This window comes from Prionailurus viverrinus, chromosome A1, assembly GCF_022837055.1.
Source record: "Prionailurus viverrinus isolate Anna chromosome A1, UM_Priviv_1.0, whole genome shotgun sequence".
Taxonomy (NCBI): Eukaryota; Metazoa; Chordata; class Mammalia; order Carnivora; family Felidae; genus Prionailurus; species Prionailurus viverrinus.
In genome coordinates, this window is record NC_062561.1 from 12211222 (window position 1) to 12237103 (window position 25882).

A 25882-nucleotide genomic window follows, 5' to 3' on the forward strand; every position below is an offset into this window, starting at 1 on the left:
CCCTCTTCAAGAGCACGAGCAAGTAGAGTTTGGAATTATTTTACCTTGTTTTGGGCATAATCCCTGTGATTATTTAAACTGCAGATTTGAAATAATCAATGATAGCAGAGTGATTATAAAAAGTGAGAACCGAAAGTTGAGTTAATTGAATGTTATCAATTCCTCCGATCACTTGGAAATTCTGTTTTTGCTTTAAGTTGAAAACAGTGAACAACATTTAACACTGCGAATGACTTCACCCCATCCGAAACATGGACAGTAACAAGTGTTGATGAAGATGTGGAGAAATTGGAACCGTCGTGCATTGTTGTCAGATGGGTAAAATGGTGCCACCGCTTTGGGACACACTTTGCCATTTCCCTTAAAAGTTAGATAAACCACATACCGGGTGGTCCAGCAATTCCACTTCTAGGTGTCTATCTAAGAGCAACAAAAACCTACCCGTACGCTTACTCTGCCATTTATACCACTGTCCATTTGTTATAAGCAACTCACTAAATACAGCCCACGTTCAAGGAGAGGAGAATTAAGCTCTGCTTCTTGAAGGGAAAAGCATCAAATACTTTGTGGACATATTTATTTTTGTTAATATTTATTTATTTTTGAGAAAGAGAGAGAGAGAGCAGGGTAGGAGCAGAGAGAGGGAGACACAGAATCCAAAGCAGGCTCCAGGCTCTGAGCTGTCAGCCCAGAGCCCAACATGGCGGCTCACATTAGAGAGGAACCCCCCTGCTCGTTAAGGGAAGCGGCACAGCAAAGATCGGGTTGCCTGGATTTGAAGTCCAGTCCTGGCTGAGTGATGTCAAGAAGGTCACTTGTCCTGTCTGGGCCTCGGCTTGCTCTTCATTAAAATTGGAAGTGATAGTATGTGTTTCATTGGATTATTGTGAGGCTCGATACATCAATGCCGCATACCTCTGTACATACATGTGAACATGTAGGAAGATTCTTTGGCATTCAGCGAGACCTCAGTGCATACAGTTGTTGTGAGCTTCTTTCTCCTTGGCAGGGAGTTGATTCCACGTGTGGTTGGGGCTGGTCTGAGGCAGGAGGATAAAGAGCATATAGCGTCTGGGGAATCGTCCCCTGATGTGTATACTTCCAGGTCTGAAGCTCTGGTTCACAGTGATGCCCCTCCATTAAGCTTCTCAATTCCACCTGGACAATGCTATGGAGAACCGCCCACCTGCCACTTGGTTGGCTTTTCTTTTTGTTGAGCAGAGTACAAGTACTTTTAGCCTTGGATCCCTCTCCTAGCCTCGACTCCCTGGTCACTGTGTGATGGCCTTAACCCTGTACGGGCATTACTGCCCCTGGGAGATGCTCTTCCTGATTTGCCCAGCTCACAATGTCACCTTGAACACTCGATTTCCGATCTCTGCGTGACATCTTGGCACCAGAATGTGGGGCCGTGAGGAACTGTTTTTTTTTACACTCCCAAATCCTTGAACAAAAATTACGAAGCATTCAACTGTCTTCTCAAAAACTGCCCTTCTCGTCCTTATTCAGTTCCATGAAGCGACAGCTGTTGCTGTGCGTACGATTGTTTAAAATTCTTTCAATTCATGTGCAGGAATCCCGCTTGATGCCTGCTTTGTGATAATCTGATCCCTGAACAGTAACCGGCTCATCAGGACTGTAGGGGAGGGGGGCTCTGTGCAAAACGAATTTGGGGATGTACGGGGGAGAGTAGGATGGACATACAGCCTTCTGAAAAATGAGCAATGCAGTGAGACAACTGTAGGCTTTGTAGAAAGGCTACATCTCGGGGCTGATGCTTCCACTGAGTCAGCTGCTGTTTCTCGTGCTTTGTACGTGGACTGTGTTTTGTACTGGACCCACTGCAAACGAACAGAAAACCAGGAAGAAATTTGCTCTCCTTTGCCACTTGCAAGTTGCTTCTGAGTGGAACATTCCGTTTCGTTCACTTTCCAGAATAGGAGCACTGCTCCGGAGCGAGTGTTCCTTATGCTTGGTGTCCAGAGGGCGGCTCCAGCAGATCCCAGCGATGGGTCATCCCCAGTGGCTGCTCCTCCGAGCGCATGGCTCCTTTCAGACAATTGGATAGTTTGCTTTTTCCAAAATAATTCGAACCGTCCATCTCCACGGAAGACAGCACAGTCTATCTGCCAGTTATGCCTGGTTTCCTTTTTCTTTTCCCCTCACGATGAGGACTAACAGAGAACCTAAAGGATTCTGAGGAAAACCAGTGACTGCTCCCCAATCCAGCCATCTTATTTGTGTGTGTGTGTGTGTGTGTGCCGTGCCCCCCAGTTTGGCACTTTCTTACCTGATGTCTTCAACTCTTGTCCCCTTGAAGCCTGTCCTGTCAACAGGGCGTTGCCCCACCAACCCCGGGACAGGCTCTTTCCCTTGGCTGCCGCCTCAAGCGTGTGATGTGGGCATTCTCTTGGGTCCTCCTTGGGCACACAGTTCCTGGCAAAGCTGTGTATTACGGACTTTAGACGACATGGACGTCAGGCACCGTCTTTGGGAGTTCTCAGAAAATGCCTCGGGGGCTTAGAAACCAAAGGCGAGGGGGATTTTCAGAGAAGAAAGATCAGATTTAGACAGCTTTGAAGCGGTGGAAGGGGGGAGGGCAAGGTGAGGGAAGGGCCAGGTAGGAGGAGGCTGCCAGGAAGACCCCTTCTGAATCAAGGCAGAGCTCCCCCATCCCTCAGGGTCCAAGAAAGGTGCAGCGTCCCAGCTTCCCGGGAGAGTAAGGCCCGCGCAGAGAAGAAATCCTCCTGCCCACCCCAGTTATCCTGGAACAAGATCAGATCCACTGTCGGGTTTAGGCTTTATTTTACACGGTAGTGTAATTTCAGCCTCTTCCTAACTCCAAAAATAGCTGGCACCGACCTGCCGATGCCTGAAATCCCTGTGCCCCCTGATTCCCAATAAAGAGATAAAAGGCTTAATTATGCAAATCTCTGGCGGAGGAGCTCGGGCTGAAACTCATTCATATTAAAATGTCATCAATCAGCTTTGCAGCGGTGGGATGACTGACACCAGCCGTGGCGGAGGCTGTCTGCAAGAGGCGGCCCCGGAGCCTGGATGTGAGGCAGGCACCGGGAAGGGAAGGCGAGGACGCCCCGTTCCAGGGCTGGCTGTGGCTGCCGGCTGGCTCTTCTGCTATGCCCGCCAGAATCAACGTGGTGGTGTTTCCTCTGAGATAATCCGGATTTAGGGCAGTGAATCAATGAAGTTCTGCTGTGTGATTATTGTCTGGCGTCCAGAGGGTTGAGTTGCACCCTCGGATGCGTCGCCGAAATGGAGTTGGGACTCATTCTTTTGGCCAAGCAGTGCCAGCTGTTCATCACATTATGAAGGCTCGGGGTGGGGGAGGCTGGTGAAGAGAGGTGGGCTTGGGACCAGGCAGGCCCTTCCCTGCAGGCGAAGACGTTCGCCTGTCTCGGAGTGGACAGGCTCAGCTGGCAGGGGTGAGGCGGGGCAGGCCGGAGCGCTGGGGGCCTCTGAGGTCAGGTTGGGGTCAGTGGGTCGGAAGACAAACCACTTTCAGGTGCAGCTTTAAGTTATGCCTTATTTTGAACTTCTCCCCAGGATATTGGTGGAGACTTACTGTAAGGGACAGCCTGGTCTCAGACAGTTGTGCTGTGGGGATTTAGGGAAGAATTGGGGGCAGCTCCATACAGAGGTACCGAGAGGAGAACCGGGTCTTCCCCACCGAGACCCCCCAAAAGGTCAGTGTGACAGGAGCAGAAAGGAGATGTGCGGAGCCCGGCAGTGAGCTGAGGAGGTCATGGTCAGCAGGGGTAGCTGCTGTGTGGAGTGCGATGAGGGCACCAAAGCCGATGAACGGAAGCCTGCCCTTGACCACACCGGAGACCTGGTCTCCAGAACTCCCTGGAGTACCTGGGGAACCTTTGAGACGTGCTACTATCCGGGAACCAGAAAGCAGGGGCCTCAGGATCATTCAGGCGTAAGAAGGAGATGTTACAGTTCGGGACATGTGGGTTTCTAACATCTGTGCCTCCCTGCTCTCCTTACTTCCTGACCGGCTTGGGAGATGCAGCCATTCTGTCTGAGCAAGTGTTGTTCTCAGGGGATTCATTTGTCTGGTGTTGCTTTTTATTTATTTTAAGAGAGAGAGCGAGTGAGAGCGAGTGAGCAAGCGCCAGGGAGAGGCAGAGAGAAAGGGAGAGGGAGAATCCCAAGCAGGCTCCATGCTGTCAGTGTGGAGCCGCATCTGGGGTTCGAACTCCTGAACCGTGGTATCCTGACCTGAGCTGAAATCAAGAGAGGGACCCTTACCTGGCTGAGCCTCCCAAGTGCCCCTGTACTCCTTTTGCTTCTCAAGGAATAGGTCTCTGCAAATTAATTAATCGATCATTCCTACCACTGTAATTTTAGAAACTCTAGTGGAGCGGGAGAGAAAAATAGGGTGTCTGTTTGAGTAGTTCTCTACCCCAGCCCTCGGTAAGGTTTTTCTGGACTACCTGATCTATCTCCTGCCTTTTTTTTTTTTTTCCCCTCTATAGAGCTTACCTGGCCAATTATTTATCTTGTTTCTTGGCTATTTTTCCCACTAGACCAAAAGCTTCATGAGAACAGGGATTTTTTGCCTCTTTTGTTCACGGTTTTATTGACTAAGTCTAGAACAGTGTCTTGCACTGTGCTCTATACATATTTACTGATTGAATTAACTAATCAAACTTTTATTTGCTGTGAGCAAATATTTGTTATTTGACGGTATTTGTTAATTTCAGAAATAGCCACGTTTAACTTCTTGGGACACCAGCGAATTCTCTGTTCTTTGTTGGAGAGGTGAAGTAGTCAAAGCACAGAATGGAAGTTATTTCATTAGCTTTGGAAAACTTTACACAATGTCCCTATGTGATGACTTCCTTGTCTATGGCTTCTGTCCTCCTAATGCCCACTTTATTTTAACAATATTTATGGGATAATATAGCAGGAAGTCTAAGATTGAGAGTTTCAACCATGCCCTCAAGAGCTTATAATCTAGTAGAAGAGTTAGCTTTATTGCTAAATAATGACATGAAATGTGATTCGTGCAATAAGAGAAATATGGAAAGAAACAGGTGGATTCAAGAGGGATGGTCAGGAAAGTCCATGCCCAAATAGGGCTTTGAGGAATAAATAAGTTATCACATGACCAACAAGAGGGAGAGAAGGTCAATGCAACATCACAGAGATGTGAAACAGTGGTTTGGTATCACTGGGCCAGTAAGCATATGGACAGAAGAGGCAGGAATGACAAAACTGAGGTGACCTAAGGGACATAGCTTCAGCTTGGGCACCGGTCACTCTCTTGGGTTTCAGTCTTGTGTGTTGAACTGGCTGGTGGGCACCTCCACCTGGATGGCTCCCAGCCATTGCAAGCACTACACGATCAGAGCCCAACTGACCACCTTTTCCAACATGGTTCCCTCCCTCCCTGCCCCGCTCCCCTCTGAAACGTGCTCTTCCTCTTCCTTTTCCCTTTTCAATTAAAGGACAAACCACAAACTAGAAACTCAGAGTAATCTGTAGCTACTTCCATTTCTCCATCCTTCTGCAACCAACTGATACATAAATCTTATGAATTCCAGCTCAGAAATATCCTTAAAAATCTCTCTACTTCTGTCCCCACAAATATTGTCCACCTGGACTGGTTACCACGGCTTTCTGCTGGATTTTCCACCGTCACACTGCTCTTCGTCACTCCGGGCTGCCCTCATCTCAGCCGCTAGTCATTCTCATGGCTGTTACCTTCTGGAAGCTTCTCCTCAGCACCCATTAGGTCCTGAGCTAATCAGAAAAGGACAGATTCCAGTCTGGCCTATGGGAGGGGTCTTAGGTACATGTCTTGGCCATGCTGGAGTTGAGGGAGGATGCAAAGTGACAGGTCAAGCTCCCTTCACACAGATTAGAGAGGCCTCCTCTCAGTTAGCAAGTGGTCTGGGGTTAGACCTCGCTCATCACCAGAACCAGCCTACCCCCTGCGACAAGCAATGGGCATTACAACAAGAGAGGGAGAAGTCAGGCCAGCAGCCCGGCCTTGCCTGCTGATTTGTTGGAGTTTGTCCTTGGAGATCTCACCAGTAAGCTCACCATACCAGCTCTTGGCATCTTTAGATCATATGGCACCCAGACTGATCTGGAGCTCCCTGGGTCTTGGCATTTTGGTTTGAAAGTGTCTTCTCTGGGGGTGTCGAATGAACAGTACATCTACATAAATACTTCTGCAAGTAACAAGGAACAGGGGAAAGCAACAGGTTCTAGAATGAAAGGAAAAGCAAGTTATCATGGATTGGTATCAGCTCAGGAAGGCCAGTGGTAGCAATCACTTTATTTCTCTCTAAGGAGAAACCAAAAGGAAGAGGGAAAGGCAAAGATGGGGGTGTCTTCATATCCCTGCTCCTGCATGTAAGAACGTGCCAATTCTCTTTTAGCCCATTTTAAGTCTCTGCCATCAGAACAGATGTGACTCCACCTCTCTGCTTTTTGGCTCAATACAGAAAGCCCAACGTCCCTGCTGCAGCTGAACAATTCCTGGCTCGTGACCATCCAGCTTTATCTCCTGCTCCACTCACTCCTATCCTCTGTACCCTCTGACCTCGGCCTGAGCCACACCACTCTTCTACCTGATGCCCAAGCCTGTCCTTTCCCTTCACATCCTAGGTTTGCCATGTGCCAGTCCCTTTGTCACTCTTCTAAAGTCGCTGGGGGTCACCACCACCTCTGGGCTTCGTAGACTTTGCAGTAACTTACTACTGGGTATTGTATATATATTCATCCTCATTACTTACAGAATCTGCATTTGCAAATTCACCCACTTTTCAAAACTTACTTGTAATCCCCAAATCAATACTCACTGCTCTTTCCTGGTCATTCTTGGCACAGAACTGGAGTCACCGATGTTCATGCACATTCCCAGCTGAGACCAAGCAAATGTGACCTCTGCCTTCCTGATTCAGCTCTCATGCCGTAAAGAAGTATCCTTTTCACGGTGTATTCAGTACTACGTTTTCCCCCTTTTTGAGCTTTTTGTTAGTGATTTTGCTGTTTAAAATGGCCCCCAGGTATAGTGCTGAAGGGCTGTCTAGTGTTCCTGAAATCAAGAAAGCCGGAATGTGCCTTACAGAGAAAATAAGTATGTCAGATAAGATTTGTTTAGCCAAGAATTTTAGTGCTGTTGGCTGTGAGTTCCATGTTAAAGAATTGACCGTATGGTACATCTAGAAAAAGAAAGAGGAAATGCACCAATCTGTAAGTGAGGCGACTCTGGAAAGTAACACTGATAATGCATGATGAAGTTATGGAAAAGATGGAAAGCATCTAAATTTGTGGATTCCTGAGATGATGGCCCATTAAAAAAAAAAAGGTAATAAAGCATTGTTGTGAGGCTGAAAGCCTAATAAATCTATAGTCACATTACTCGGGGTCAGGAAAATATTAAGCCTTTCTTGACTGTTGTTTTCCTATAAAGAAATACCGTAGCTCAATCATTATTAGTAAGAAATAGATATTGAGTAAGGCATGTTTAAACAGAAATTCACATAGAATAAGGTTTATATATTTATTGGTTGACACAAATGTTGTGAGCAGAGGCTCCTGGGAACCTGCCCCTATATTTCTGTCAGGAGCAGTGGTCTGGTACTCGCTAATTCAGTTCACGGTGACTTTAACGAACAGAACTGCTACAAGTAACAAGAAAGGACTGCTGCTTATCACTGTTTCTGTTCCACACCGTCTTCTCTGCAGTCACACCTCTGCCTACCCGGTGTCCCAGCCCCCTCCAATGTCGTGTGGATGTGGACCGCACATGTGAACAAACGTCCTCTGCGGGAAATTTTGCTGCAGAGGAACAGCACTACTTGGGATTTTGAGCCTCATCTGGGCACAGGAGCATGTGGGTTAGGAGACATCTGGGTGGCCTGTTGGGTGGGGTTGCTAGAATGGAAGTAAACACTCTCCAGAGGATGTAGTCGGCCGGGGGCGAAGGCATGTGCAACTTTGCATGCTGTCCGTTGTTCAAACTTGCTGGCTTTGCAGTGTTACAGAGCTGTGACTGCAAGTGTTTATTTCCTAACTCCTTGTTCGGTCAGCACACGCTGATTTTGCTTTTGTGTCAGCATGTGCCACTGCCCTTAGCTGGGGTCTATTTCATCCCTGTACATCACGTTCCTGAGAAGAAGACATACAACTGGTTTTTGTGCGGCCAAATATCAAGAGCCAGCAGAGCAACGTCATCCCTGAGAATTTCAAGACGTATGCTTGCCATCAGGTTTGAATTCATATGGTCTGGGGGCTCGGGATGTTTGTAGCCAGTGGCCGCCAGAATGACCACCGTGTTCTCTTCTTTCCCATAGGGGGCAAGTGAAATTCCTCCTTTGGCTAGGACAGGAAACCTTTCACGAAAGGGGAGAAGGCATGAGAGGGACGAGCAGAGGGCAGGGTCTGGATAATTTTTATGCGGGCATATGGTCTCTTGGGCTGCTGAGCCTTTTGCAGCCTGTAGCCGAGACTACCAGGGAGCTTCTGCTTAACTTAATGAGGAGCTACTTTAGTTATCTGTTAGAAGTAAAGCAGAGAACAAATAGAGTGAAGGCCAGAGGCTCGGGGTCAGATGTGGCTACTCTTCGTGGCCCAGTGGTGCAGCCAGAAGTCCCTTCATATCTCAATTTCTCGTCTACCCTGTGAAGATGAAATGTAGCTGTAGTTTCCTGAATCTTCAATAAAAATACCGTAGATGTGTTTTTAGAACTTCCAGATTTCCTAACAATGAAACGTAAAAAAAAAAAAGCCCTTCCCATCACCTTAATGCCTTAGACGCAAATTAAGGCGCCCAGACTATTAGTGTTTGTTGGTAACAACATCCCTGTATTTGGGAGAGGTACTGAAGACAGGTTTTCCGCTTACAGGATGAAGCATGAAAATCAACATATATTTTTATAGAAAATAGGAAATATTTAATGTATATAAATTTATTTGCCTTGGCAATTATTTACAATTGATGATTGATACCAACAATTGAGGTAAAAATATACATGAGGTATAAATATAATATTTAAATGCAATATCATATTTTATTTCCATTGGCAAGATAACAATGAATAAAATACTGTGGTATTTGACAAAAGCTCGATGCATCTTTTCCCTCATTTTTCCTGTTTTATTTTTTTAGACGCACTAGGTTATGCAGCAGTGACGTGATTAGTACGAGCGCAAAAATGGGAAAGTCAGGTAATTTAAAGAGAAGGGGGGTCATGAATACAACCGTATTGGTTTTAGTACCCTCTTGCTTCCCAGAGTGTGGTCTTTGGGCCAGCAGCATAGGCATCCCCGAGACTTGTTCGAAATGTAGAATCTTACTCCAGACTGCCTGAATTAGAGTCTGCAGTTGATCAAGATCTCCGGGTGATTCGTGTTCACGCTAAACTTGGTGATACAGTACGATTCATCCGTGTGTGTCTAGCGTATTTTCCAAACCCCTAGGATTCCATCTCTGGACCAGTGTTAAACTAGATTAAACTTCATTAATCTTGTATATGCATATTAAGGTAATCCAACATATATGGTTGAATTTAAGATGCATGGCAGAAATGAATTTGTTTTCCTCACGGAGCATTGCCCAACTTGAAAATTATGGGTTTGCTGGCCACTTCTTTGTAGGCAAGGAAATGAAAAATTCCCAGGTCATAATTCAAATAGTATGATTTTCCTTGCACCATAGAGAACTCATATATAATATTTTTATTTCTCTCAATAAAAGAATTGCACATTGCTGATAGGAAAAACATTACATAATAACATAAATGCATAACAATACAAAAGAAAGGGAAAACACTCATTTAAGGTTTTTTTTTTCCTCCCATACCAGTTGCTAAGTTATGATGCCAATCTTCATGGATTACCAAAGAAAATCTCTTCCTGAAGCCAAGCATAATAACTTATCTTTCTCTCTACCATTGTCGAATTACAATTAACAAAAAAACTCCACAACTTAAATCCATTAGCAATGGGTTAAGGAGAGTCAATCTGCTTAGTCTATACAATAATAAATAAGTTTGGGTCAAACGTGTAGGTAGCTTGACTGGCTAATGAAGAAATATGAAATTGAGAAACCTGTTTATATTTTCTAAGAGTTCTATTTTCGCAGAGTACAGTTTTGGTCTTATTGTTAGTTTAAAACCCTGTCTTTTAAATTGCAAAAGTTTAACGAATTATATCTTAAGAACATCCTCCATGGCAAAATAAGAATTCCCTGAAGCTGTAATGGTCCAGGACTCTCAACTGACCATCGCCTCCCCCGTCTGGTGTCCAGAGTTAAATTCAGTGCAATGTATCGGTAAGAAAATGCTGATTAACTGTGACCAAAAAGGCCACTGGTCATACAGAATGACATTTAGGAACATGATAAAATGTATCTATGAAAACTCGATAAAACACAGAGGCTCCCTTGGGCTTTGACTATGCAAAGGCTATTATATTTGGCTCTAACCAGCAGGGCAATGAAGTTCTTGCAGTCACTTGCCCTGACTCCAGTGGCCCGTGGGCATCTGACATTTCACCAAACTGCATCCGGCTGGGTCTACTGGCTACTGGCAACCTAGCCTTATACTTGGTCATGGCTTCTACTCTACTTCTGTGCTTTTAAGAGGAGTAAGTATTCTTTTCCCAGCATTCTCCAGCACTCCAAGCTCAGTTTTTGAAGGACGCAAGCAAACTGACAACACATAACAACTTTCAATGTTGTTTTCCTTTGGTTAGCTAATCTTTGGTTAGACATCGGGGCAGACCGACAGACTACACATTTTCATACCTGGGTGTTAGCAGCAGGACAGTGGGGGGCTGGGCCCAGAGCAACTCGGAAAGAACCACGTGAGTGAGGAAGGGACTCACTGAGTCAGATGCATTCCTTTTCAAAAGACGCAATTATATATAAAATTGATACTGTGCATATATACAGTGAAGACAGAGATATACACACATATGTACATATGCTATACATACATTTATTTACAGTTAAGAGTATGCTTCTTAGAAGCCTTTAAATAGCAAATTAGGCAATGCACAAGAAATAATCCATTTAATTTTAAGTAACATAGATAAATGTTCCGATTTTTAAAAATATTATATTAGTAGGGATGTAGCCGTCTCCAGGAAGGCTAGGAAAGTTCTCAGCAATACTTGCCTCTTCAACATTCCGACTTCTCAGTGTTTCCATTTTTCAGCATTAACCACGTCTCTCTCTCTCTCTCTCTCTCTCTCTCTCGCTTTCTCACGAGCAGCCTCTCCCACAAGTGTTTCCGTTCACTTCCTCTTCCCTGAGTTTGATGTTGCACTGGGGAAAACTCAGATTTTAGTTTCTGGACCCTCAGCAATGAGGGGCTGAAAAGAGTTTCTAATCCTGGCAACTTCTGCTGCACACAGATGTCCAAAGCCTTTACTGTACCACTCTGGGGAGTGACCTCTGTGGGGACAAAAATGAGAAAGGAAGTGGGAAAATCTTTTTCCAAACCTCAGCACTTTATCACGGCAGACCGGGCTGTGCTGTGGCCCGCACCTCGGGGCGCATGCCTACAACTCGGGGCTGACGCCTCGAGGGTCTGAGACCCTCACTCTGTCATCAGGTGCCTGGAAAATGCCTTTTTGGCCAAGTATTCAGTCTGTCTCTTCAGGGTTCACTGGGTGCTTCGCAGCAATACCATGTCCCCAGAGAAGATTCAGACTGAATTCTGGAATTCACTGAGAACACTCAGTGTCCACGGACCCAGACCGAGAACCTGTTCGGCATCGTGACTGCCTTGACGGGGTCGGAAGTAAGTTCGTTTCTTCTCAACGCACGGCAACAGGAGGGGGCGGCAAGAGGAGAGCAGGCGTGACAGAAACACACGAGAAGGGGACTCACGATCGCTGTGCTGCCACCACGCGTGTGTTCGCCCTGCCTGAGAAGCACACAGAGTGGGAACGGCACTGAACGTAAAGAAAAGCAAAGGGCTGCAGGAGAACGTCAGAAGCTTGGGAAGGAGGGGGAAAAGGAAAACAGAGAGGGGGAGCAATCACCTACGAAAGCACGTGAACGGCAGCGAAAACACCAAGTAGGGTGAAACGGGGGATCAGGACGACGAACGGCGCCCTGGCGACTCTGGCCCTTGAGTGAGCCTGCCATCCCCGGGAGGGCACACTTACTTCAGGTCTATCCTGCAGATGTGGGTCAGTCTCGATTTGCCAGAGCCACAAGGTTCTATCAAGTACTGAGAATCCATCACCACGGCCCGCACGCCGCCCATGAGCTGGGCTTCCTCGTGCTCCACGGAGAGGGACACCAGGGTACATGTTCCTTTGGGCAGGTCTGTCTTCCAGGTCCTGTGGCAGAGCACCCAGCACCGCAGGATTAGGGCCAAGAGAGAAAGAAACACCTGGGCGAGGCACTGAGGTTCACGCCTCTGTTTTCCCGCTCAAATCCCAATCTTGGTTACTTCAACGGATGGTTTCCAGAAGGGTGTGTAAAATCTTTACAGTACAATTCAAAGCAAGGGTCTCAGCCCTCCGACCCAGAGGCCAGAAATGGTTTTGCAGCTTTCCTTTTATTTTTATTTTACTTTATTGATTAAAAAAAATATTTAAACCTTTTGTTTTAATGTCTGTTTACTTATTTGAAGAGACAGAGATACAGAGAGCAAGCAGGGGCAGGGCAGAGAGAGAAGAAGACAGAGAATCCCGAGCAGGCTCCGTGCTGTCAGCACAGAGCCCGACACAGGGCTCAAACCCATGAACTGTGAGATCATGACCTGAGCTGAAATCAAGGGTCGGATGCTCACGTGACTGAGCCACCCAGGAGCCCCAGTCTTGCAGCTTTCCAGTCTGCCTCTGGAACCCCAAATCAAGGCTGTAGAGGTTCCTGGCCATTATTGAACGGTTGGTCTTACGGTTTTAGAATTAGGACTTGCCCATTCAATTCATCCAATAAACATCTCCTGGACACGTGAGAAGCCACTAAGAACACAAAGATACACAGCCAAGGAGGAGAAACAGACATACAGAGCGACGTCTGAAACACCAAAGTGAGTGCAGTGATGAGGCTATGCATGGAGTGATCTGCAATCACGTGGAAAGGAAGGTAGGGCTGACAGGGGAAGGCTTTCCGGAAGTGATGCTCAACTCAGTTTTACAGGAAAAATGAGCTGGTGTGCTTGGCCTGAAGCAAATTAGACACATGTGGACTGCTAATTCTTTTCAAATACCTGAGTGGCTCCTAAGCAGAACAAGAAGAAAAACACAGTCGATTTGACTCCAGCAGGCAGGGATGTGACGGCGTGTGTCAGCTCAGTATAGAGAAGACCTGTCTCACAAAGTACACTCTCCAAAAATGAAACAGGCTGTCTGAGGAGTAGGAAGTTCCCTGTTACGGGAGCCATTCACACAGAGAGGGGGCTGCCACTTGGAAAAATGTTGCAGACGGAAATCAGGAACTGTGAGAGAATCTGTGTAACCATCATTTCTACCGTAAGATACAGGTTTCATTATCATAATCCCAGTTATTTACATCACCAATCCCCTCCCTTGCTTGGCCATATCTTCTATAACTTTGTCAGCCCTGTCCTACTATACCAGGAAGAGAAATTACTCTGGGTGCCCAGCAAGACCTTGGGAAGAACAAAGCCCTATAGAAATGCCTAGCAACTTCTCCATGGGTGGGACCCTTCCCTTCACGTGAGATGAAGTGATTAGCAATAAAAACTGGAAGTTGTACAGATTTGTGGGGATAAAATGGAAAAATCCTCAGTAGCTACCACTGGAAGCTCCCGAGGATCTAGGGAAGGAGACAAAGAAGTAAATGTGGTGGTCCTGAATGGAGACCAGCCGCGTACAAGCTGGTCTAGAGAGGGAGACACTCTGAACAGGAAGCATCTCAGCCTTGTGACCTCCTCACCATATTTGTCACCTTCTACCTTCTTGCGTGGTTAATTTTCTCCAGCGTTGAGTTCTTCCTGCTCAGAGCCTCATGATGCAACCACTTTCTCTTTCAAGTTGTGGATTAACTATCGGTGCTGTGAGACTCTGCCCTAACCACTATGTTTAAAATTCAACCCCTTACTATCCTCCTATCTTCCTTATCCCCCCCACCCCAAGATCAAGGAACCTGATCCCCTTACTCATTATTTATTGATCCTCCCTCCCGGATAAAATGCCAACCCCAAGAGAGCAGGACTGCGGTCTCTTGTATTCATGGCATTATCCCCACAGACTCCCCACGGTGCTGGAATGATGTCCTGTACTGAGAAATAGGCTGGTGGGACTGCGGGATGGATAGAAGGACGAGGCTCCATGCCTGGACTCTGGCCCTCAAACTCCTCCAAAGGGAGGGAAGAGGCACGCCATGGCACGGTTCCATCCCAGAAGAACTGGCTGCCATCCCAGAAGAACTATTTGCAAGAGTGAAGATGTGAACTTTAACTTCCACGAGATGACTAATGTCCCAACAACTGTGGGACTAAGCCACCCTTAAAACTGCCCACGTTCTCCACCAGGATCCCAAGGTTGCTAAGATAAACACATATATTTCGGCAAAAATGACCCTTAAAATTCAAGGTCCCAAGGACCAACTCCAAAGGCATAAATAGCCTGTGTGAAAAGTAACCTGTGGTTTGCCATCAAAACTAGTTTCATAAAGTATTTGAAACAGACGTCGGGGAATTTCACTAGTGATTCCTTTTGCACTGCTAATTTATGGGAAGAGACACTGTCTGCCATCAGTTATCAATAAAAAAAAGCATATATTGGTTTAATTACATTTTATTTGGTGTCTTGGTATCCTCAGTCCCTGTCCTTTCTGATTCGATGCTGGCTCCCCAGCCCATGTGCACAGCTATACTCTGCACGCCTCCTACTGCTGGCTGAGCACCCCTTCCAAACCCAGAGGGCAAGGGGCCAGAACTCAAGCCAGAAAGCTATCAGAAGCAACATCTGAACAGAAGACACAAGGCTTTGCAGGCCTTTCAGGCCCTGAAATCCTCCTGGATATCCAGCTGTCTGTGCATAGTTGGGCCTAAGGCACAGTTGGGCCTCGGGGTTGTGCCAAGGTTTCCACGCACGGCAATGAGTTATGAATCTCTGAGGTTGCACTGATGGATTTTGAGGTTGCACATACTTCTGTCTTAAGAGGTACCCACACCAAAGACTTGCTTTCCCAAGGGAGAAAAGGCAAAATCAGGAGAAAAGTCAGAGTCAATTTGCATAACATGGCAGCAAGTCCCACTGGACCAACAGCAGCTTATTCTCGGGACTCTGTTCTGAGGAAATGAGCAGTATTTATGGCCTAATAAACCGTCTGCTCCGTAATGAAAGGGGCCAGAGGAGAGCCCAGCACAGCTGTAAACTGGGTGAAGGAAGCAGGAAGTCGGGCATAAATACAACAAAGTCAGGTGTCGCTGAGGGCAGCGAGCACCGGCTCAGAGTTCCCAGCAGAGGCTGAACTTAGGTGATAGAACTGTGCCAAATGTTTAAATATGCAGCTCTTTTTTTTTTTTTAAGTTTATTTTTTTAATGTTTATTTATTTTTGAGACAGAGAGAGACAGAGCATGAACAGGGAGGGGCAGAGAGAGAGGGAGACACAGAATCTGAAACAGGCTCCAGGCTCTGAGCTGTCAGCACAGAGCCCGACGCGGGGCTCGAACTCATGGACCACGAGATCATGACCTGAGCCGAAGTCGGACGCTTAACCAACTGAGCCACCCAGGTGCCCCTAAATATGCAGCTCTTAATCTGCTTCTGGAAACAAAAACATCTTAAACCCTAGAGTCAGGCTTACCTGAGAACCACGAAGTCCCTGGAAGGATGGGGGGCCATGCTGTTCAGCACGTACTGATAGATTTCTGTTTGCTTGTCCAGAGTTTCCACAACCTTCCACTGCACAAAATCCTCATCCCACAGGTGACGCTCTCTCAGCACACGATTCAGAACCACCGAGGGGGGCGCTTCGACCTCCGCAGAGGCCTTCCATAGCTTCAGCGGATGCCCGTCCCCCACCTTGGGAAAGACACCATCGAAGGCTGAAGGGGTCAACTAGTTCCAACGAAAACCTACCATACTTCACTGGGCACTCAAAAAACATCACTGGTTATGTCACTGGGAAGTGATTCTGCATATCTCAGGTTTAAGACGTTAAGATGTTAATCTTTAAGCTTAGAAGAAAAATAACAGTGATCGTACAAATAATCTCCATCAACACACGCGGTATTTACTGTGTGCCAGGAAAGATTCTAACCCATTTGATTTTTAAATAGCCCTCCTCCAACAGTGGTAGGATTATGTCCATTATGCAAATGAAAAACCAGGCACAGAGAGGCATGTGACTTGCCCAATGTCACACAGCTAAAGGACAAGGATAAGATTGGTACTCTGTACTCTGATTACATGCACCAGGGACTGCTTGGTCTCTAGAGTGGATCTTTGACCTGTTTGTGTGTGTGCCAAGCACCATGGACAGAGTGGCCTTTTTTTTTTTTTTTTTTTAATTTAAGAGTGAGAGAGAGAATGCTAGTAGGGGAAAGGGGCAGGGGGAGAGAAAGAGAGAGAATTTTAAACAGGCTCCACACTCAGTGTCTGCCTAACATGGGGCTTTATCCTAAGACTCTGCGTTCATGACCTGAGCAGAAACCAAGAATTGGACACTCAGAGCCCCTAGGTGCCCCAGAGAGTGGCCATTTTTATTTATTTATTTTTTTAATTTTTTTTTTTAACGTTTATTGATTTTTGAGACAGAGAGACAGAGCATGAACAGGGAAGGGGCAGAGTGAGGGAGACACAGAATCTGAAACAGGTTCCAGGCTCTGAGCTGTCAGCACAGAGCCCAACGCGGGGCTTGAACTCACGGACCACAAGATCACGACCTGAGCCGAAGTCAGACGCTTAACTGACTGAGCCACCTAGGCGCCTGAGAGTGGCCATTTTTAAAGCAAAACAAATCCCTGCTTGTGAGAATGGGGGTAATTTTGTTACAACCCTGAGATTACCTTTTTGAAAGCAAGATCTGTATTGTCTGTGCTGGAGCACGTGACCCAGCCTTTGAACTTCTCCTTGGCTTCTTTCTGGAGCCCCTGGACGAGATGTTCCAGGTACATATGGAAAGTTGCTCCGCTCTCCTCCAGCTGGGACCCCAGGTCTTCTAGAGTCGGAGCGTGGATCTCAGCCTCCACGTATGAGTTATGGGACTGGGCTACCAACTCATGTGGGACCTGAATCAACGGATGCACACAAGAGTAACATACTGAGCTAAAGAAATGCTGAAACTAATAGTTAGAGAAAGCAAAGTAATTTTGTCAAAACCCACAGTGTGGGCAACGGGCCTAGCGCCACGGGGATAGTTTCCCAAGATCAGTGGCAAGGCTGGGGTGGGGGAGTTTCCTAAAGTCAGGAAAAGCAAATATGTTTCTGAGACTACAGTTATTATCCAAAACATTGCAATGACTTCCCATTCATTCTTTCCGTTTTCCTTTTAACGTATTTTTCTTCGGTTTGGCAAAATGTGGGCTCAGGAAACTTAAAGCACATAGACTTAAGAGAAACATCAAATATGAGTCAGAAATAGCTTTACCTTTTTAGCACACTTTTCCCATTTACAGATGCCAATTCCACCACAGAAAGTATGCCAGCAGTCTACTTCAATAACTTCTTAAACACATCTGTGGCTACACTCAGAGCCTGTCATTGATTCTTGGTTCACAGAAACAAGAGGGTTACGCAGATGTTGAACCTAATCAGGTCCAAGTTAATACATCCAACATAATTGGCTGGCTGGCCTTGAAGCTGGCACTGGAGGGCAATGGAACCGTTTTCTTGAAAACCATCATCACGGTAGCCCCAGGTGTCTAACTGTCAGGGCCTCAGTGATACAGAGCTCCTCACGCTTCTTGGGGGCAACGATCAGAGCTACGTCGTGTACTATTGTCATTATAAAATCAGGAACAAACACATATAAGCCGCAAATGTAGCAACGGTTCCAAGCATCTTCTCTGGCTCCAAGAGCTATGAGGAAGGCTGCTGGAAGCGGTTACTCACCTCGAACAGTCTGTCGCATTCTGTGATCATGTGGGCAAGCCCCTGAGCCGCGGCCAGGTTCTCACTGAGGTCCTTTTGATCTGGCTTCCCGGTGGCATATTTCTTCTGTATGACTCTATAATTGAAGGACAGAGTTGTAAGCGGATCCCAGACCCAAGAGCTTTTCGCAATTCAGAGCTTGTCCCTTTTGTTTTCGGTTCCTGTCCAAGATGCTAATCCAGATCCCAGACTTTCTCATTTCCAAATAAAAACAATGACCACACAGATATTCTGAGTCAGGGGAAGAGTCTGACAGCTCATAATGAAAAACCTTGGAAAAATACAAGGGCAGGAGTAACTGCTGGGGGAGAAATTTATCTATTTTTTCCCAAATTTGAAACCATGTCTTTACAGGCTGCTGTTCTCAGGTCTTAAGTCCTGCTTTTTTCATAAAAGATTGTAAATATGACTTCTTTCCCACCCACACACTACACACACACCAGAACACAATGCCTCAGGCTTTCTGGATGGCAATGGCCATCCTTCAGTACTACTTGGTTTTATATCTGAGCACATGAATTAGCTCACCTTGAAACATTTTCTTTCTTTTTCTTAAAGTTTATTTATTCAGAGAAAGAGAGAGAGAACAAGCAGGGGAGGGGAAGAGAGAGAGAGAGGGAGAGAGAGAATCCCAAGCAGGCTCCATGCTGTGAGCGTAGAGCCCCATGCAGGGCTTGAACTCACAAACTGTGAGGTTGTGACCTGAGCCGAAACCAAGAGTCGGATGTTTAACTGACTCCGCCACCCAGGGGCCCCTTAAAACATTTTCTGATTATAATAAACTAAATGCTGACAAATCCCCAAACTGAAGTACAATACTAGAAGTGTTTTTTGTTTGTTTGTTCGTTTAATGAACTATGGGGAACATCTAAGGATTATGGCTGTTGATGAGAAAAACCCACCTGGGGGAGCTTTCTTTCTTCAGTAAATTAAGATGAAAGAGGGAGGGGGCCAGACACACAGCCAGGTTCATGGGTGTCATCTGATTCTCTTCCACCGAGTTGACCACGTCACTCAGGAAGCACAGCAGCGTCTGCAGGACCTCCCTGCTTTCGTCGGCCAGCAACAGGACGGCCGCCTGCACTGCTTGCAGCCGCTGCTCCTTGGGGACATCTGCAGAAAGGCGGGTGCCGGGTCATTAGAGCAACAGCCACAGGAAGAGCCAGCTGGGGGCCCGTGAGGAAGCTCCACCTTCCCGGTGTGCAGACCCCCTCAGAGATACGACCATCACCGACTACCATGGCGACAGCCACTAACGGCACAAAGAAGTAAGTCACCGCTTAGGCCTCACAGCTGCTGAGAGGCAGAGCTGGGACTGGACCCAAGTAGTCCAGCTCCGGACCCGCTGCTTTAACAAGAAACGCTGTTTGGCAAGGAACGGCCCCGTCCTGGCCTTTCACGGTCTCTGAGCTAGCCACCTGCTCAGCCGTTTGCAAACTGTTTTTCTGCTCTGACTGCAGCTGGCGGCTGGCCGGGGCACGGTCAGCCTGGCCTCCCTCATGTCCACCCTCCCACCAGACAGCTTGGGAAGCACCTCTCAGGAGGCCCAGGGCTCCGGGGCACGTGTTTGGACACCACTGTGTTAGGGGACGGCGGCCTCGCCTTCCCCCACCTCTAGCAGAGGAGCCAGGCCTCGATGCCAGCTTGGCGCTATTAACCACGAGTGGTGGGACGGAGCTGGCTGGCCCTCTCGAATGACTCCTAGAGGCTCGGCTCCTTGAGGGTCAGCCGGACACATCTTCCTTTCTCCTACAAGTCCCCCAGGGCTTGGTGCAGAGGGAGTGTGCTGTTGCTTCATGCGGTGACCTAGCGTCACGCATTTCAGAGTTTTGGGGAGTATGGAAGTTGAGGTTGTACTTGGGGAAGAGGATCCAGGTTCACTAGGATGATGGGGAGGGTCTGGCCGTGTCGGGCCACTCTCCTTCGGGGTGGTCCGTGTGGGGTGGTGGTGGTGGGTGCTGGCCATGCAGGTCCAGAAGGGTGCGGGCGCCAAATAGGTGATGTGAACCGAAAGGGAAAATCCCAGCAAACGGGTGCTAGGCACTACATTATGCTGCCCCCTGGCTGTGTTCATTATTGATCTTTTAGGTCTGACTCAATGCCCTTATACCTCTGACTCTGAAAGACCCGGTCAAGAATTCACTCTGGTTACATGGTCTTTCTTAAAATACCATGTTCTCGAACAGGTGTCTGCAGTGGGGTGTCTGTCCTCTGAAGGGGTGGAGGAAATGCGCTTGTGACAATCCTTGACATGAGAGAAGAAGATATCAGGATTTTCAATGGTGTTTATGTTTTCTCTCATGCTTTAAAAATACTGACTGGGTACGTTTTATAATGTTTATCATAGTATATCACAGTATATTTCTACCATGAAAAATAAGTATACATGCTCAGATATTTACTAGTGGTAGGGGTACATGATAAAAAACATTGGAACCTGCTGCTTCAGAGGGCCTGTGGTGTGACCTTCATCCCGGGTCTGGATCCTCTCCATCATTGTACATCCCAGGGCAGGGTACCCTCTGGACCCCAGTCATGCAGCAAACCCACATTTCTGGAAAAGCCTGATGTACAGTCAATGTTTTAGAAACCATCTCTACCCCTGCTACGTCCACTGTGTAGTGGCAGAAGACAGCCCGGGGTTTAGTAGAAAAGAGCCATTTTGTTCAAATTATAGCAGAACCTTTTTCTTTTTTTTTGCTTGTGCTGAAACAGAAGCAGATGCTTCAGGCTTGTCACTGAAGTGCTATAAATTCAGCTGAGCCATTGAACTGCTTTTAAATATGCTGCTTTGGCTAAGATGTCTAGTGTGTACATTGTTTAACTTCAGATCGCCAATATTCCACAACAAAATTTGTAAGAGTCATCTGTCATGGCTACATGTTGTCTCAACTTTCTCTCTAGTCACTTTTCCCTTTATCTGTCAGAAAGGATCTTCTATTATTTTCTATAAAAATTGTTGTGAAGGTCAACTATTAATCCCTAAATTCAGCATTCATCTTGAATCCTGTCCTCTTTGACCGTTGTGTTACATTCGGCACTCGTGTGGCTCCTGCCTCTTTCTCAGCTCTCAGGAGAGTACTCTAGACCTGCACATCTAAATGTTGATAATGGCAACAATGTGGATGGCTATCAGCATCTCAAATTCAATGTGCAGTTGATTCTGAACACCTCTCCTCTCCCTGCTCTCAAACCAGCTCTCCTTCCCCTCTTCTTTTCCATATTCTCCCAGTCACCAAATGTTAGGACTACAGAGTAGTCTCTGATCCCTCTATCTTTCTTCCTCCTGTAGACCAGTGGGTTTCAAATATTTTCATTATCCATCCAAACTCCAATTAATCATTTAATGAAAGTCCAAGAAGTAACATAGCTAAAATTAAAACTGCCCTGGAAAAGGGGAGGAAGAACGGTCCCTCTCTTTGACTCTAGAGTCTATCCACGGAACACTGAATTTCCAGTCTCACTGCTGGAAGTCACGGCAGGTAACCCAGTGCTTCACTTACTGTGTTAGCTCACTCACTAACCCCCGGTTCCTGAACAGTCCAATATCTCTTGTTCACCACTTCCACATTCATGGGTCACAAGAGCAGTTCTGATGGATATTTACCCTTGTGGCAGACACAAACGTGGATGCCTATTCAACATCTACTTCCTCTTTCTTCCTCTACAAGAAAACACACTTTCTGTTCAGGTGCGGGCTGCAATATGCTCAGGGAAGGTGGGTCCTTCCTGCGGACTAGGGAATAACCATGCTGGCCTAACTCCCAAATGGTAATCCTTCTCTTTCCAGTGACTGATTGAAGGGAGAAGGTATAAATAATTTCTGGCCTATGGGACCAAGATAAATGCTAGGAACTTTTGTAAATGTATCTCCCTGATAAAAAGAGACATTTGCCCAAGGAGAAGCCCTTCTGCTCTCTTCTTGACTTTGAATGTGATTTGGGGAAGACATGATAATTATAAGTTGTGGTAATCATAATTCTAAGTTGTGACCTTCAGGGGATAACCAAGAGAGGCTGACTTCAAGCCTGGCATCACTGAGCTGTGAAATTAACCGACTCTGGAATTACATAATTCCAGATTTCTTGTCATGTGCGATTGTATGATTTTTTTTTTTTAATTGTTTAAGCTATTTGTTGGATTTCTGGTTCTGTCTTTATAGCTGAGAGCATTCTAACTGGTAACTCCCTCAACAACACCCAAGGGTTGGTTTCTCAATGCTTAACGAATCAAGTATGAACTCTTTGCCCTGATATTCAATGCCCTTTCTTGGTATGGACCCAGTCTAATTTTTCAGTGTCAGTGGTCCTACATTGTACAGTTACCACTCATGCCAGCCAGATGAATACCTTGTAATTCCCTGACACATGCTCATGCTATTTGTATAACTCAACAAGTGTTTCTTCCATAGCCCAACCTTCCGTTGTGGAACCAAGTTCAATTCCTCATCTCAACCTCCTTGGGTTTTCTTTGTAAGCTTACTGTGGAATTTCTCCAATCTTGCTGCACGGCAGTTATTTATATGTCTCGTGTCCCTCAGTTGTAAGATCCTTAAGAGCAGAGAGTAGGTCTTACCAATCCATATCATCTGTAGCACTCAGCACAGTGTCCTGTGCATAAGAGGAACTTGGCAAATGTTTGCTCAGCTAAAATAAACCCTGCTTTGATCCAGTTTCTTGCTGGTGAGTCTCAGAAGGGGCCAAAGGGATTTATCTCTTGGAAATCATCTGGCTTTAACCTTAGACTAGTGTCAACCCTAACCTGAGAACTGATTAAATGTAAAGAATCATATATGATAGTTCCAAACCATGAGGGAGGCTTCATGGCAGCTCAATCTCTTATGGCAACAAAATCATAAACTCTCTGTGTTTGGGCTCACACAACATGTACCATTAATTTAACTTAACTTACTCACTTTGACAAAATAATATTTATTTAGTGGGTCATCACTTTATCCTGTTTTTACAAGTGGTATTTATTATAATCCCTTTTGGATTTGCACTATCGTAGGCTCCTGAAACACATTTAGCTCAGAATTCTCTATAGCAGGGATCTTCTTCAAATTGGATTAATTCCATGTTGAGTCCCAGTTCAGGTATATTTTGCTGAACACTCAAAGTCCACAGCCAAATATTTTTTTTCCTAAAGTATTGGGACTTGGACCACTAAAATAATTTATAATCATAATATTATTGCATCTAGAAAAGAGTTACGTGTTCATTTCTAATATCCCCCTTTGCTGCTACCTTCAGAAGGATATGCTACCTTCAGAAGAATAAAAAATTTTTTATTCAATGGTTATCTAAATTATTGGGGCTTTGCTGAGAATTGTCAATTTAGCATCACTTAAAAAATTCCAAGTGAAAACATTACTTACTTGAATTAGGCCTAAGCTTCATTTGGTTTGTTTACTTTTCACCAATTAAAATACATTGTATTAAGATACATTTGCTTCTTATTTCTGGTCATTTGGCTTTGAGTCTCATATATCCCAAGGAAATGTTTATTTTAAAAAGATAAAATATATTTTTTAATGCTATTCATTTATTTTGAGAGAGAAAGCATGAGCGGGGAAGGGCAGAGAGGGAGGGAGAGAGAATCCCAAGCAGACTCTATGTTGTCAGGGCAGAGCCTGATGCGGAGCCCAAATTCATGAATGGTGAGTTCATGACCTGATTTGAAATCAAGGGTCGGATGATTAGCCCGACTGAGCCACCCAGGCACCTCCAAAATTAAGTAAGTTTATAAAAACATTTATATACCAAATAAATTCCATTGTGTCCCCTTTGCATTTTAAAGTTATTAAAAGTACATTGAAAGTTAGTTTTAGATCTTATGCAAAACCCTACTGAGAAGGAAAACTTTGATGTCAAAAAGGTATTTTCAGACCCGTAAAATATGGCCTGGAGTTTCCATATCAAACTGTGAACAAAGTTTACTTTTGGAAAGAAGTGTAGAATGATAACTTTCATATATTTCTTTATGGATTTATGTATTACTTGTACAACAAGCACTCAGTCTGCAGAATGTTTTTACGTGGATGCGTGCGCATGAGAACAGTGGTCTGCATGGCTTCCACTTACACTGATAGATGTGGAGGAAAGTCTCGCTGAGCTTGTTGGTGAAAAGAGGCTCCGGGAGGTCCCGGAAGAACTGTTTTACCATATCCGCCACATCATAAGCAGATTGGTCCTCATAGCTGACATTCTCAGGGAAGCTCTCGTTCATCTGACGTAATGCATGGATTCGAGATTTCACGCCCGATTTTCGAAAAAGACCCACCTGAAACAAGTCACAGGGACGTGTTAGCGAGGCGGCCCTGGCCCCAGTCATTCTCTTCCTAAAGCAAGCAACCTGGGAGTGATGAGAGGGCATGGAACCAGGACCAGAATGAGTAGCAATTGCTTCCGAACTGGTAAAACCGTGAATGACGAGTTTAGTTACTTTGGGCAGTAGTTGAACGCTGACTTCCTCTCCCATAAAATAAAGATAAGAATAATACTCTACCCCACAGGGCGTTCGTGGAGACTAAATGACAAAATGTGCATGACAGTGTTTTGTAACCTGTAGCCTTCTAACACACTAGATGCTATCATGGCATTCACTTACCCAACAAGCAATGATTAAATACCACCCTATCGCAGGCATATTTACAGTTGCTAGGAGCCATTAGTGAGCAGAGCAGACCAGACAAAATTCCCTGCTGTCTGGGGTTGACACTTCAGTGGGGGGTTTTGAAAAAGTTTGGTCAATGGAAGGTTTGGTGGGTCCCAGATAAGCAAGCAGTGCACCTTTGGGGGAGAAGTTCATCGGGAATACGCTCATGAAACAAAATAATACCATAAACATGTATTTTGATTTAAGGGTCTTATTTCTTGTTCTCCTTTGGAACCCCTGTAATCCTCCCTATGTAGGTTTCTCATATGATGCTTGGCACCCATTATTCTACCTGGTTAGTTATTATGTGCATAAGCTGTGGCTCTAGTGAGGATCCCTGGGTGGCATTTTTTTCACTTTAAGGCATTGTCTTATGTAGGGCTTAGATTCCTCTTCTCTTTGACATGTAAATGGAGAAATGGAGCAGTAAGGAACCAAGGAGATAATGCTCCTAATAGGAATGAGTTGAGGTGGAGCAGAGCCCCAGGAGAATGGAGATTCCTGCCAGGGTCGGCAGGTTACACTCTTGGCCCCTCAAGAGGCTCTGCACTCTGGACTTGCCTCTACCCAAGAAACGACTGAATTTCTCTGGGACTCCTGGTTTACAGTGAATTTGCATGTCAGCTATTTTTTTTTTTTTTAACGTTCATTTATTTATTTTGAGAGAGAGAGTGTGTGCTTGCGTGCACGTGAGCAGGGGAGGGGCAGAGAGAGAAGGAGAGAGAAGATCCCAAGGAGGCTCTGTGCTGTCAGCACAAAGTCCAATGGGGGACTGGATGCCACAAACCATGAGATCACGACCGGAGCCGAAATCAAGATGCTTAACCGACTGAGCCCCCCAGGTGCCCCAGCATGTCAGCTATTTTTAAGTGCCTGTAGGGCCCGGAGTTGCTCAAACTCGGTCGTTCATTCAACCCTCAATCTCTACTCTTCTCACTCCTGAAGGGCTCACAGGTTGGCTCACTTCCAAAAAGGTGGGGAGATTTTGAGCGCTCAGACAGGTAAGCAGCCGCACACCGGTCAGCCATGGCTCCTCCTCCCTGAGCCTGGGGAAACTTCCAGGCCATGTCAGCGGCTGCTCCGTGTGCCAGGCCAGGCTTGACCCAAGTTCAGGTGTCTGAGGAAAGCTCTCCTGGTTATTGCTCTAAATGGAGA

The 25882-nt window shown here is 46.0% G+C and overlaps 1 protein-coding gene across 8 annotated transcripts in view; it reads right to left on the bottom strand.

Moving 5' to 3' along the window:
* Positions 1-9705: 9705 nt before the first annotated feature.
* STARD13 (StAR related lipid transfer domain containing 13) overlaps positions 9706-25882 on the bottom strand; it is a 540351-nt gene continuing 524174 nt past the window's right edge. For all 8 annotated transcript variants that reach the window (XM_047852656.1, XM_047852644.1, XM_047852650.1 and 5 more), the window contains 7 exons: positions 24154-24352; positions 18973-19183; positions 18032-18146; positions 16987-17208; positions 15783-16000; positions 12160-12336; positions 9706-11440 (listed from right to left, as the gene is read on the bottom strand). In XM_047852656.1, the coding sequence (XP_047708612.1) occupies positions 11323-11440; positions 12160-12336; positions 15783-16000; positions 16987-17208; positions 18032-18146; positions 18973-19183; positions 24154-24352 (1260 nt within the window). In that variant the 3' untranslated portion in view covers positions 9706-11322. The remainder of the gene's footprint in view (positions 11441-12159; positions 12337-15782; positions 16001-16986; positions 17209-18031; positions 18147-18972; positions 19184-24153; positions 24353-25882) is intronic.